This window comes from Ursus americanus, chromosome 30 (assembly GCF_024610735.1).
Source record: "Ursus americanus isolate L20-20 chromosome 30, mUrsAme1.1.p, whole genome shotgun sequence".
NCBI classification, from domain to species: Eukaryota; Metazoa; Chordata; class Mammalia; order Carnivora; family Ursidae; genus Ursus; species Ursus americanus.
Window position 1 is genome coordinate 1,782,829 of NC_142156.1, and position 13,326 is coordinate 1,796,154.

The 13,326-nt window shown below is 42.9% G+C and overlaps 1 protein-coding gene across 6 annotated transcripts in view; it reads left to right on the forward strand.

Moving 5' to 3' along the window:
- GRK3 (G protein-coupled receptor kinase 3) overlaps positions 1-13,326 on the forward strand; it is a 125,590-nt gene that overhangs the window by 12,173 nt on the left and 100,091 nt on the right. For all 6 annotated transcript variants that reach the window (XR_006778425.2, XR_006778426.2, XR_006778427.2 and 3 more), the window contains exon 2: positions 11,483-11,559. Coding sequence is in view for 3 of the 6 variants with exons in the window: in XM_045791205.2 (XP_045647161.2) it covers positions 11,483-11,559 (77 nt within the window). In the remaining 3 variants the exon portion in view is untranslated. The remainder of the gene's footprint in view (positions 1-11,482; positions 11,560-13,326) is intronic.

A 13,326-nucleotide genomic window follows, 5' to 3' on the forward strand; every position in this document is an offset into this window, starting at 1 on the left:
GATAGGGGTCCCCACTGGCCACAGGTGGGACACTGTGACTATCAAAAGAATATGGCTGCAGTTGATGGAAATACTGTGAATATATTCAAACCCTTGTAGTGGGCAGAATAATAGCACACCCCCCCCCAAAGCCCACGACCTAGTCCCCAGAACCTGTGAGGATGTGAATGTTACAGGGCAAGAAAGTATTAAGGATGCAGATGTCATTCGGGCAGCCGGTGTGCAGACTTGAATTCAAGATAAGAGACGAGTACCCCGAGTTATGTGGCTGTGCCCAGAACCACTGCAAGGAACAGAGGCGAGTCAGAGTCAGAGTGAGGTGGCACGTGAGAAGGAATTCCCACCATCTGCTGGCTTTGACGGGAGAATGGGGTCATGGACCAAGGACTGGGCGGCTTCTGGAAGCCCACAAAGAAAAGGAGAGAGATGCCCTCCTAGAGCCTCCACTAGGGACAGAGCTCTGCTGGCCCTTCACTCTTAGCCAAGTGAGCCCCAGCCCGACTTCTGACCCGCAGATCTGGGGGATGATGCACTTCTGCCGTTTGAAGCCCCCGGGTTTGAGGCACTTTGTCCGGGCATCAGGAGGAAGCTAATACATCCAAGATACACCTTATCGGTCCCCACTGGCAGTCACAGTACGGTACCGAGTGCGTCCCTGGGAAGTGACAATCCAGAAGGTAGAGAATTTAGCACTTTTCTTGTTTTTCCTGCAAGAGCTCCACCTGAGGGTGGTCAGGAAGTCCTCCCTGACGGGACGTAGTTCTTCCCTACAGAGGATGCGCAGCAGACGCGTGTGGCGGGAGTGATGGAGTTAGAAGAGCCACCATCTTGCAGCTCGTAATGAAAGTGCCGATGTGGGCAAAGGCCATCAGAGTTTGAACCCACTAAATGAAATGTCACGGGGAGTTTGAAGAGGAGAACTCAGACTATCACCAGCTCCATTTTCTAAGTAGTTTTCATATCACTAAGGAAAAATACCTATGTAGTACCAAGACCACTGAGTACCAAAATCAAGTCCCAAGGCCATTCCCCCCTAAACATTGGACTGGGATATAGTCCAGCTTTTAGAGGTAAACTTTGAGTTTATAGGAAGTATGGAGCTTTAGAGGAACAGATCAGCCTTAGGAGGAAGCAAACAGATAAATCCAGAACGGGGGCCCTCCTCCAGACCGCTGTCTTGGAGTCCTCAGTAAGTCACTGGTGTGATGATAACAAGTGGGTGGTGGAGAGAGGGCGATGCTCTGGATTACATCAGATTGGAGAGAGAGACAGAACCGTCCAGTGCATGTGTGTTCTTGATCAGATTAGATTAGATCCTGGCTCAAAAGACACCTCTGAGAGAATCATGGACATTTGAATGGGAACTGGGTAGTAGATCTTCAGGAGTTATTATTTCTGGAGGGGGCGGCCCGGGGAATAATAGACTCCGCACGCAAATAGATTGTGCTTATGTGAGGAAAGTGTCCCTGATTTTTTAAAAATGCAAACTGAGGCAGCAAGTGTAGAATGACATGCAGTAGGAGATTTCAAGCTTTAAAGTACTTTAAAAACTGAGGGAAGGGACTCCCGGGTGGCTCAGTTGGTTAAGCATCTGCCTTCGGCTCAGGTCATGATCCCGGGGTCCTGGGATGGAGTCCCGCATCGGGCTCCCTGCTCAGTGGGGAGTCTGCTTCTCCCTCTGTCCCTCCTCCTACCCCTCTCCTGCTCTCTCTCTCTGTCAAAATAAATATATAAAATCTTTAAAAAAGAAAACTGAAAGAGAAGTCAGGGTGAGGATAAAAGCAGAAGACTGAAAACCTCGACCACGGTTCAGGACGCATTGAAGGCCAGTTACGGGGGCTTGCTACACTATACTCTTTTGCCCTTTTGAACATTTTTCGAATAATGTTTAAAAACAACAGAGGAGCCGGCTAGGCCCGAGCATCACAACTCCATGCTTGCAGGGCTGCTGGAAACCTCGGTTGACCCCATGTCTTGGGCGAGAGCACCGGGGACTTAGGAGATATACTCCTGTGGAAGTGTTCACACAGATGCAAGATGGACTGCATCACCAACAACTTCGGCCCCGGGGGCGGCTGGGCGCAGGGAGGACGGTGTGCTTTTTGGAAACCGCAGTAGGTGACTCAAAGAGAGACTCCATGACACCGATCGCAAAGATGTGGGTAGGGTTTTAGTCAGTTCACTTGCAGCCAGAGTCCTGACTAATCCAAGTGGTGTGGACAGATTTACAACCTGTTGACCTGACGAACGATGAAGGGGAAAAAACACACACACACAAGAAGGATTTCTAAGAGAGAAAGCGTAGTAAGAAACGCAACTTTAGAAAGCGATACCCATTTACCCCCCCCCCCCCCCGCTGCCCTGAGTGAAGAAGAATTCCCTGAGCTTCATGACTGCCATTTAAATCCTGGCTCCAATGTTTAAATTTAGCAGGAAAAAAATAATAACCCTTGCTATTTACGACAATCTACGCTATAAGCATCCTTCCCGCACCTAATGAAACTATGCGACGCGAAGTCTGTCTTACTGAAATGACTTTAACAGCTTTCTGTTTCTAAGTTATTTGAGTATTAATTTGTCAAAACATTTCAAAATAATTATTTTAAAATAAGTGTGTTCCAATGTGTTGCTCTAAACCAGAGCTCACTAACTACCGTAATTACCGACAAGACCCAGGATGGAGGAAAAGAAACCTTTCTTAAGACCAAGGTAACCTGGATAAACGGAGCTACAAGGTATTTCCAGATAGGAAGGAAGACACAGTTTGGAAGATGTCAGTTCTCTTCAAAGAGAATCTCTAAATCCAAGGCAACCCCAGTCGAAATCCAAACAGGAGTTTCAAGGAACTGGAAAGCCGACTCCCCTTCCTCTAGAAGAGAAGTATGGGCAAAGATAACCAATCCCGTTTTGAAAAAATTCAACAACGGGGACTCTGCTCTGTCAAAAAGCAAATTTTTTATTTTTATTTTTTATTATGATACGTTAGTCACCATACAGTACATCCTTAGTTTTTGATGCAGTGTCCCATGATTCATTGTTTGCGTATGACACCCAGTGCTCCATGCAATACGTGCCCTCCTTAATACCCACCACTGGCCCAGCCCATTCCCCCACCCCCCTCCCCTCTGAAGCCCTCAGTTTGTTTCCCAGAGTCCATAGTCTCTCATGCTTCGTTCCCCCTTGTGTTTACCCCCCCTTCATTCTTCCCTTCCTTCTCCTACCCATCTCCCTGCTATTCCTTATGTTCCATAAATGCGTGAAACCATATGGTAATTGTCTTTCTCTGCAAAAAGCAAATATTTCTGTAGCAGTTACAACTGTGGTTCTGGTGCAGAGGCACAGACACACATCCCCGGCCCACACGTGCGGAGCCGCGCGTGCGTGTGTGTGGGGGTGTGTGCACGCGTGTGTATACATATGTATACACGCACACATACAGGTGTGAATTTGGTTTATGAATGAACGTGGCATTTAGAGTCTGCTGGGGAAAGAATGGTGTGTGATCAAAGTTCTAATCCCTCCACATTGTACAAAACAATAAATGCCACAGTGTTCAGTGAGAGAATCATAAAAATATTAAAAATATGAGGGAATATATTTTTTTCTTACTCTGGAGTATGGTGAAGGGTTCTTGTAAGCAGCCCCCAAACCTGGAAACTCTAAAGGAGAAGATCAGTGGCCATGAAGATGTGATCCCGCTGAGTTCTCGTAGGACGGTAGGTATCATATACCACCTTGAAAGACCGGTTGAAGGAAAATGACATTGGCCAATCTTCCGTGGAGCATATTTTAGTTTGTGACTCCGTGTGCCCAGACCAGACAGTGCTCATGCACTGAGGTCCCAGACTGGCTCACATTGTCTCAGGGAAGAGTGGGGGACAGTAGGTCGGGGTGGGTGTTCGGGGGACGAGGAACTACAGCGACGCGTGTCCAGTGAGTCAGCATTTTTACCAGTGGTAGAAACAGAATGTCATCTGTCAGTCCTTGGGAAGGAAGTGTTTGCTTTAAAAAAGCCATGAAAAGCTGACATTAATCTCATATGGGTGGTAATGGGGGTATGCTTTTTCACAGAGTTAGAAAAATAAATGAGTCTAAAAGTGGAAGCTGTTTGTGATCTGGCATTTGTGTGTGTGTGTGTGTGTGTGTGTGCGCGCGCACGCATGTGTTTTAATTGCCTCTGTCCTCTGTCCATTCGGTTCAATTATTTGGTACAGGCTGGCATGACTTACCAGATCCTTCTCGAGTGGTCCCGTGCTCTCTCTCTTATCTCGTCTTTGCCAGTGTTCCCTCAGGTTCTGTGGTTCAGTTGACTGGGCTCTGCAGCCCCTGTTGAACTTACTTGCCCCGTCAGATTGGGGCTTCCTGTTTACTCCTCTGTCACCCCTGTAGACACAGGCTCCTTCGGGGCAGAGACGCGGGAGGATTCATTGTGTGTATCCGTGGTGTCACCCACAGTGGCCGGCTGTCTCACAGGAAGGATGCCGGACATATTCTGAATGAATGAATGATGACACGAGCAGACGAATGCATTGCCTTTTCCTCCCCAAGAGGGTGGAGATACACAGATATTTACAGTACCCTGGGGCCAGTGGTACCCAAGTGACTTACCTCTGCAAGAGCTGGGGAAGGCATCGCAGTGTCAGTGACCCCGACCTGGATCCCAGGGGATAAGTGGGGGGTTTGCATGTGAAAGGACGCATTAGGAGGAATAGCATTTACAGAGTCATTGAGCGGTGAAAAAATCAAGCATGGCTGCTCTGTGAGAAAGACAGAGATGCAGTTGGGGAGGTGGGTTGGGGCCCCTTTGGAAATGCTCCCTGTAACATGCTAAGGAGTTTGGACGGTGAGCAAAAGGAGAGGCCCTTGGAATCTTGTAAATCAGATAATGACGTGGAGAATGGCTCTTGGAAACAAGGAGGATGCTGCAAACCCTGCCAAGACTCTCCTGGCCTCTGTCCCTCCCTCCTCCGATGCTTAGCTGTGGAACGGAACTGCTCCCCTGTTGCTGCTGATTCAAAAGTATTCTGAGAAATGAAGGTGAATGGATTCTAACATGACCCTTGTCACTGATGGGAAGGGAGGGTTTAAATCATGAGGTTTTAGTAGCTTTGATTAGGTAAGCTGATAACCCCATAAATGTGTTCATCCTTCCAATTGTATCTGTTCAGGGATGACTTTCGTTAACATGGTGGGTTTTTTCTGACCAGTGAAATTCAAGTAGTGTGTAGTGTGACTTTAATATCAAGTAATATATTGCAAAGAAAAAGGCATTAAAAAGCTGATATGGATTGTCAAAATATTGTAGAAAAAAACACAAAGGAGCTTAAATTCACATTTAGCTTAATTGGGTTGTGATTGTCTAAATGTAGATTGCCTCATGCTGAAACGTTTAATGTTATGCAAATTATATGCAAGACTTTCCTGCCAAAGATCTGGTGAACCAGGGAACCTTGAGAAGAGTTGACATTAAACCGTACCAGATACTTTTACAGACCTCTTCAGAGTCTATCTGGCAGAATTCAGTGGTTTTAAGTCTAGTGGTAGAGTTTTTATTGTGACTTTGGATAATGGAGCTCTATTTTGGGTGTTTAATGAGCAGTTAGTGGAAAATATTTAGTAACTGTATATACAAGAAAGCAATTTCCTTTTGGGGGAATTGAATCTTTGTATGACTGCTTAGTCACCTCATCTTTAAAAAAATCTGCCTTTTGGGTTTCTTGGTGGTCAGTAACAGTAATCACTCATTTGTATTGTGCCTCTTACAAAGCGGTCTCTTATCTTGCTTTATCTTCACAAGTACCTTATGCACCCTCATTTTTTTTTTTAGGTGATATGTCACATATTATTAGAGATATTTGTTTAAATGCGTTTTGTTTTGGACATCAGAATAAAACAGAATTAAACCTCATAGAGAATATAGAGGCTTTTAATAAGGAATTGGCTAACTAGGTCATAAATATTGTAGTTTCTCTGCTAGTAAGATGTTCAAGGAAGACTTAGTCTATCTAGTCCTTGGCCAGTAGAGAGCAGATCTTTCAAGAACTTTAGTAGCAGAAAAAAATTCTAAATTACGGTGTAATATTTATTATACTGACCTTGTGTTTATGTGGCAGGACCCCAAGAGGTCATGACAAGTAGGGCTGATATATCTCCAACCATTTGGCATTACATTTTTAAAAAAATTCATTAGGCCTCCAATCCATATATAGGGTTTTATATATAGTATATATGCCTTATTTTGATGAGGAGGTATGTAAAAAAATGGTTCAGGAGTCTGGAGGCCAGAGTTTGATTTTTTAAAAAACTTTCTTTAATGAAAATTTTAACCACGTACAGAGAGAATAGTATAATGAAATTGATGTAGCCATGACTCAGCTTAATGTGTTATCAACACATAGCCAATCTTGTTTCATCCATACCTCCTAATTCTTTTCCGATTATTTTGAAGCAGATGTAGACATATATCATTTCATCTGTAAAATTTCTGTACGTATCACTAAAAGATAACTCTTTATAAAAATGTAATGCCATACATTGCCATTGCTAAAAAAGTAATGTTTCCCTAACATCAGATATTGGGTCTGTATTCACATTTCTCCAGTTTTTTATAAGTTTTTTTTTTTTAGTTGAATTGAATTTTAAGTAAGGTCCATCCATTATGCCTGCTATTTAAGTTTTTGTTTGTTTTGTTTTGTTTTGTTTTGAACTATATGTTCCTGTCCATCATTTTTCCCTCTTGAAATTTATTTTGTTGAAGAAACAGGGTCAGGTGTTATAGAGAATTTCCAACACTCAAGATTTTGCTGATCACCTCCTTCTGATACAATTTTAGGAAACCCAGCTTTTTTGAAGTATAATTAACATAAAACAAACTGCGTATATTTTAAGTGTCCAGTTTGGCAAATTTTTAAGATAACAAACACATACATTATGTCACCTTCCAACAGTTCTCAGTTCTCTGACACCAGCTGGGTGTCCTGCAGTTTGATTCAATTCTGATGGTAACCACCCCAGGTTAAGGGCTCAGTCCTGCAAGACTGACCCACTTCAGATGCCAGCTGCAAATGGGGTCCTGCCTGCATTACTGTCTGACTGACTGCAAGTTTGAGGGTTCCCAGGATCCTCCCCTTATGTTTGGTATTTCACTGGAACAACTCTCAGAACTAAAAAAGGTGCTATACTTATGGTTCATTTTATTGTAAAGGATACAAATAAGGAACTTCAGAGGGGCTGTTACATAGGGCAAGGTCTTGTGGGAAGGGGTGGAGTGGAAGGCTTCCCAGGAACACCTCTGTCCCAGCACATCCATGGGTTCACCAGCCCCGAAGCTCTCTGGACCTCATCTGGACCTCATCGTTCTAGAGTTTTTAATCCAAGTTTCATTACATAGGCATGATTAAGTAAATCATGGTCATTGGTAATCGAACTCAATCTCTAGCCTGTCAGATGTCAAGTGGTGGCACTAACATTTCTAACCCTCTAATCTCCTGGTTGGTTCCTCTGGCAGCTAGCTCCATCCTGAAGCTGTCTAGGGGCCCACCAAGAGTTACCTCCATTAGCATTAAGTTGAAAAGGATTTATTGTGAATAAGATAATCCTATCACTAAGAAATTCCAAGGGTTTTAAGAGCTCTGTGCCAAGAACTGGAACAGAGACCAAGTACATATATGCATATGTATATTATTTTACCATATACATCATCCCCCCAGTGTTTGCTCCTGCCTCTTTGTAATCAGACACTGTGTTCTCTCTATCCCTGACTGTCTCTCTCTTTTGATCTGGCTTCTCTTACTCAGTATCATTATTTTGAGTTCCATTGGACAGATTGGATGAAATGGACAAATTACTTAAAAGACAAAAGTTACCTAAGCTAACACAAGAAGAAACAGAAAATATAAGTAGCCCTACATCTATGAAAGAAATGGCATGTGTAATTTCAAAGCCTTCCCACAAAGAAAATTCTACTCACATGGTTTTCACTGATGAGTTCTATCAAACATTTAAGGAATAATTAACACTGTCAATCACCAGCTCTTTTAGAAAATAAAGGAGAAAGGAATTATCCCCATCTCCTTTTATGAATCTCATTATCCTGATATCAAAACCAGAGAGAGCGACTGCGAGAAAAGGATAAAATTTCTTTTTTTTTTTCAAAGATTTTATTTATTTATTCAATAGAGATAGAGACAGCCAGCGAGAGAGGGAACACAAGCAGGGGGAGTGGGAGAGGAAGAAGCAGGCTCATAGCGGAGGAGCCTGATGTGGGGCTCAATCCCATAACGCCGGGATCACGCCCTGAGCCGAAGGCAGACGCTTAACCACTGTGCCACCCAGGCGCCCCGAAAAGGATAAGATTTCTATACTGAAAGCTACAACATAGCAATGAGAGAAACTGAAGACCTAAGTAAATGGAGAAGTATGTCATATTTATGGATAGTACACTTCATATTATTAAGAGGTTAATTCCCCCCAAACTGATTTATAGATTCAGCACAGTCCAAATCAGAGCCCCATCGCATTTTTTTGGGGAAGAAATTTCTGGGAAAAAACTTAAATGGAAATGCAGAGAAGCTAGGATAGCCAAAAAATCAACAAACAAACAAACAAGCAAACCAAAAATCCCACAAAAGCAGTAAAACCAAGTTGGATTACCTGATTTTAGACAACTCTAAACCTCTAGCAATGAAGACAATGTAGTATTGATGGAAGGACAGACATACAGATCAATGAAACAGGCCCAAAGATAGACCTACCCAAATTTACTGTTGAATCAATAAAGGTGCCAGGGTAATTCCATGGAGAAAGGATACTCCCCCCCCCAACAAACGATACCGAAATAACTAGGTATTATAAGGGAAAAAAAGAACCTTGAGCTTTTACTTTGCATCATACACAAAAATTAACCTGAAGTGGATCTTAGACCTAAACATAAATGCTGGAACTTTAAAATTTCCAAAGGGAAATATTAGGTTAAAAATCTTTATGAGCTTGGGATGTGAAGGATTTCTTAGCGTGGTCCACCAAAGAAATAATAAATTGGAACTCGTTGCTAGACACTTGTGCTCTTGGAAGGACTTCATGAAAAAAAATGAAGACAGGGTGTGGACTGGAAGAAAATATTATGATCCCATAAATCTGACACTGGACTTGTTTCCAGGACATAGAAATTTTACAATTGAGTCATAAGACAAACAACTCAATTAAAAGGTAGGCAAAAGATTTCACCACACATCTCACAGGAGAAGATGTAAGCACTCCAATAATCCAATAATGTCCAAACATACTGAACATCAGTATCCATTAGGGAGACGGAAATTGAAATAAACCACCACTACACTACCTGCCAGAGTGGCTAAAACTAAAAAGACTGACAACCAAAGTGTTGGCAAGGGATATGGGGCAACTGGGGCCTCATGCATTGTTGGTGGGAATGTAACGTTGCACAGTTTGCAATATAATTCAGCCGTTTTTCATAAAGTTAAATATAATTAACCATATGACCAACAATTTCACTCCTAGATATTTACCCAGTAGAAATGGAAACATGTGCCCATGAAAAGACTTACGCACAAATATTGAAGGCGGCTTTATTCATAATAGCCCCAAACTGGAAACAACCCAAATGTCTGTCAACAGATTAACGGGTAAACAAATGGCGGAATAGTTATACAATGCCATACTACTTGGCAATAAGAGGGAACTGAATACTGACGTGCACAGCAGTATGGAGGAAGCTTGCTTATGTCAAGTGAAAGAAGCCAGACACACAAGACAACATATTGTGTGATTTTATTTATCTAAAATTCCAGAACTGGAGTAAGTAATCTGAATTAAGAGAAAGGAGATCAATATTTATCTGGATCCTGGAATATGGGGAGACTGGTTGCAAAAGAGCACCTTTTGGGGTGATGGAAATATTCTATATCTTGGGGCACCTGGGTGGCTCAGTCGGTTAAGCATCTGACTGTGGCTCAGGTCATGATCTCAGGGTCCTGGGATCAAGCCCTGCATCGGGCTCCCTGTTCAGGGGGGAGCCTTCTCCCTCGCTCTCTGCCTCTGCCCCTCCTCCCCGCTCATGCTCTCTCTCTCTCTCAAATAAATAAACAAAATCTTTTAAAAAATATTCTATAGCTCTATTAGGATAGTAGTTACATGTGAAAAACTCATCTATTGGTACACATAAATATGCATTTAACTATATATAGATACCTCAATTAGTTTGTTTTAAAAAGTTTTTAAAAGGGGGTGCTGCTGCCAAGTTTTTTCCCACCAGTGGATGATAGAGACTCAATTTCTACTTTTTCCATTTGGTTATTCACTTTTGGTTAACTTGTGGAATAATCCCCAGTTTTGCCATTTTTTTGCTTTTTCTGCCTTATGTATTAAAGCTCCATATTTATGTACTCTCTATTCCATTTCATAATTTTTTTATCCTGTCTTAATTATTTTAGCTTCATAATAAGCCCTGTTCTTGATATTCTCTTTCTTTGTAAATGTTTTTGCTATTCTTGCTCCTGTGTTGTTCTGTATATAGTTTATAAAGACTTAATCGTTTCTATGTTCTTTTTTTTTTTTTTTAAGATTTTATTTATTTATTTGACAGAGATAGAGACAGCCAGCGAGAGAGGGAACACAAGCAGGGGGAGTGGGAGAGGAAGAAACAGGCTCATAGCGGAGGAGCCTGATGTGGGGCTCGATCCCATAACGCTGGGATCACGCCCTGAGCCAAAGGCAGACGCTTAACCGCTGTGCCACCCAGGCGCCCCTCGTTTCTATGTTCTATGAAAAACTCTGTGGAATAGTGATGGGAGTTGGGGTTGAGTTGACTTTATAGATAAATTTGGGTAGACATTGGATTTTGCAGTATTAAATCTTTCTGTTCATAACTGTGGTGTACTTTTCCATCTATTAAGATTTTCTGTTATGTCTCTCAGTACATTTTGTAATCTTCCCTACAAAGTTCTTGCACATATTTTGAAGGATTTATTTCAAGGCATTGGTGTTTCTTATTTTATCTTAAGTGAAATCTTCCCTCTAATTATGTTTTCTCACTGTTTATTGTTGATGTATAGAAATGTGGTTTTTAAAAATCTCAGTCATATATCCAGGGAACATTTGCTTTTGTTTTAGAAAGCAGCTCATTAATCGAGTAGCAGAATGTGTCACATGTGCGCATGCTTGTGTCTACTTTGAAAAACAGTGGTGTTGAGGGCGAGCTTTCCACGGTCGGTCCTGAAGTTATTTTTGGTCGAGTGTTCGCATGTTAGGTCGGCCCTGAGTCACAGGGGAGGACACCAGTTGGAGCCATGATGCCCTCAGGTTTAAGTGCCATCAGCCCTCCGTGAGGTCACGGATGTCAGTATGAGGGCTTTCTGGTCAACCAGCAGCCTTGAGTTAAGACATCTATGTGTTGTCCACACTGGGGATGGTTTCTCGTGATGCAGGCTGTCACTGCTAAAAACGTGTCACTCTTCTCTTTCAGTATCCGGAGTGTGATGCAGAAGTATCTTCAGGAGAGAAATGAAATCACCTTTGACAAGATTTTTAATCAGAAAATTGGTAAGTCCCGCTTACTCATTTGGCATACCATAAGTTCAGTGGTGGTTTCAGGAGGCGTTACCGTTATGTGTAAGTGCAGCCCCCTAGTGCTTTATGTGCTTTATAGCTGTAGCTGGGGAGGAAGGAAGTTTCGTGTAATAAAGAGATACTGATGGTTACTTATATCCCTAATAATGTATCTTGGGAATAAGCTATTGGGAAACAGACTAGTTTGATTTGAGGTTTTTAAGGCAGTTGGGGCTTGTCAAAATCCAAGGATTGGTAGTTGGTAACCAGGAAGAAACGCTCTCGGTTCGGTCCTGCGTCGGAGGTCCCCAGCCTCCCTCACTGCAGTTGTACTTTCTGTGATCACAAGGAGTTGGCATGTGTCTTCAAAAGCATACTGCACTCCTGTGGTTGGCCATCTCCTTCCACAGTGTGGAGCTGGCTTACGTGATCTCATCACTTTTCATGGGCTTCATAGTCTTGGCGTGCTGCTCGTCATTGTCAGTTCCATGTCAGTTACCCTTATCCCCGTGGCTCCATTCAGTCTTACTTAGCAGTCACCAGGACTCCCCTGTTGTGTACATAGGGGTCAAGGACCCATCTCTGCGGCTGGTACCCAGCTCTGGCCAGTGCTGGTCCTGACCCATGCAGGTGCGTGGATATACAGACATGCTCTCTGATTACCAGCAGTTAGTGCCTGGAGAAATTAGGACTGAGCGGGGATTGCTTTAGTGTGGCGTTTCAAGGCCTGCAAAGCAGTGGAATACTGTGTTCTCACCTGCCTTCCGAAGAGCTGGCAATTTCTTTAGAGGTGACTGTCTGCCGGGGTAGGTAAGAGCTGTAATCTATCTATTTTTCTTTTTCTCATGCCCCCAGGTCAGTTCCTGCTGTCCAGGAATTTATATTTTGTTTTCGACCAGGATCGGATTTATCATGTGGCTTTGCCCGCTATGTTGTTGATCTGCCATAGTAATGTGATAAACAGATAATTCCAGGATTTTACATGAAATCACCTTAGCTGAATATAAGAGAATCGGAAGTTCTTTTCCTTCCTTTGCTCCTTACTTGCCCCCCACAATTGTTCAGAGAAGCTTTGCTGAGGAACTGTGTTATAGTTTTTAAATTATTTCAATCCTAGAGGAAATTACTTTATTAAAATTTCAAGAAACTGTGGTTATACTAAAGTTTCCTGGAACTCAGTTTCTGCGTTTAGTTCTGTCTCCGTGATTCGTAGACACAGACTGACCGATCCCTCTGAGACTGAAGACGCCTAGCGGTACTTCTGGGCGGCCCTTCCGTTTACAGGCTAGGACACATAGACTCAGGTTGGCGAGGTGACTTGTTCTGATTTGCCGTTCTCCTTCTCTGGTCATTCTGTAAAGGCTCTTGGAAGGGAAATAACAAATAGAAAATGTTCTGTACAGAGGGTCACCTGGTAAGTACCGGATAGATTTTTTTTTTTTTTTTAGGAAGAGTCGTGATGTTCTCTTACGTTCAAGTAAAGTAGAAACCGATGCAGAAAGTCTTTGGATTTTGGTAAACTTTTTCTCTAGTCTACAAATTAGCCATCTGTTAAGGCGATGTAGCCTCTGTGGTAACTCCTAGGTACGGTGGTCAAAAGTTGGATGCTGGGTTCCAGACAAGCAGATGGAGTGTGGCCGGTCTGTGCTCCGAGGACGAGGTGTGGAGAGCTAACGGCCCTTAGCCTACTGAGAAATATTTCAGCCCGGTCATCGGGATTTGGTGCGGGAACGGAGCAGTGGGAAGAGTTTGACCTTCATC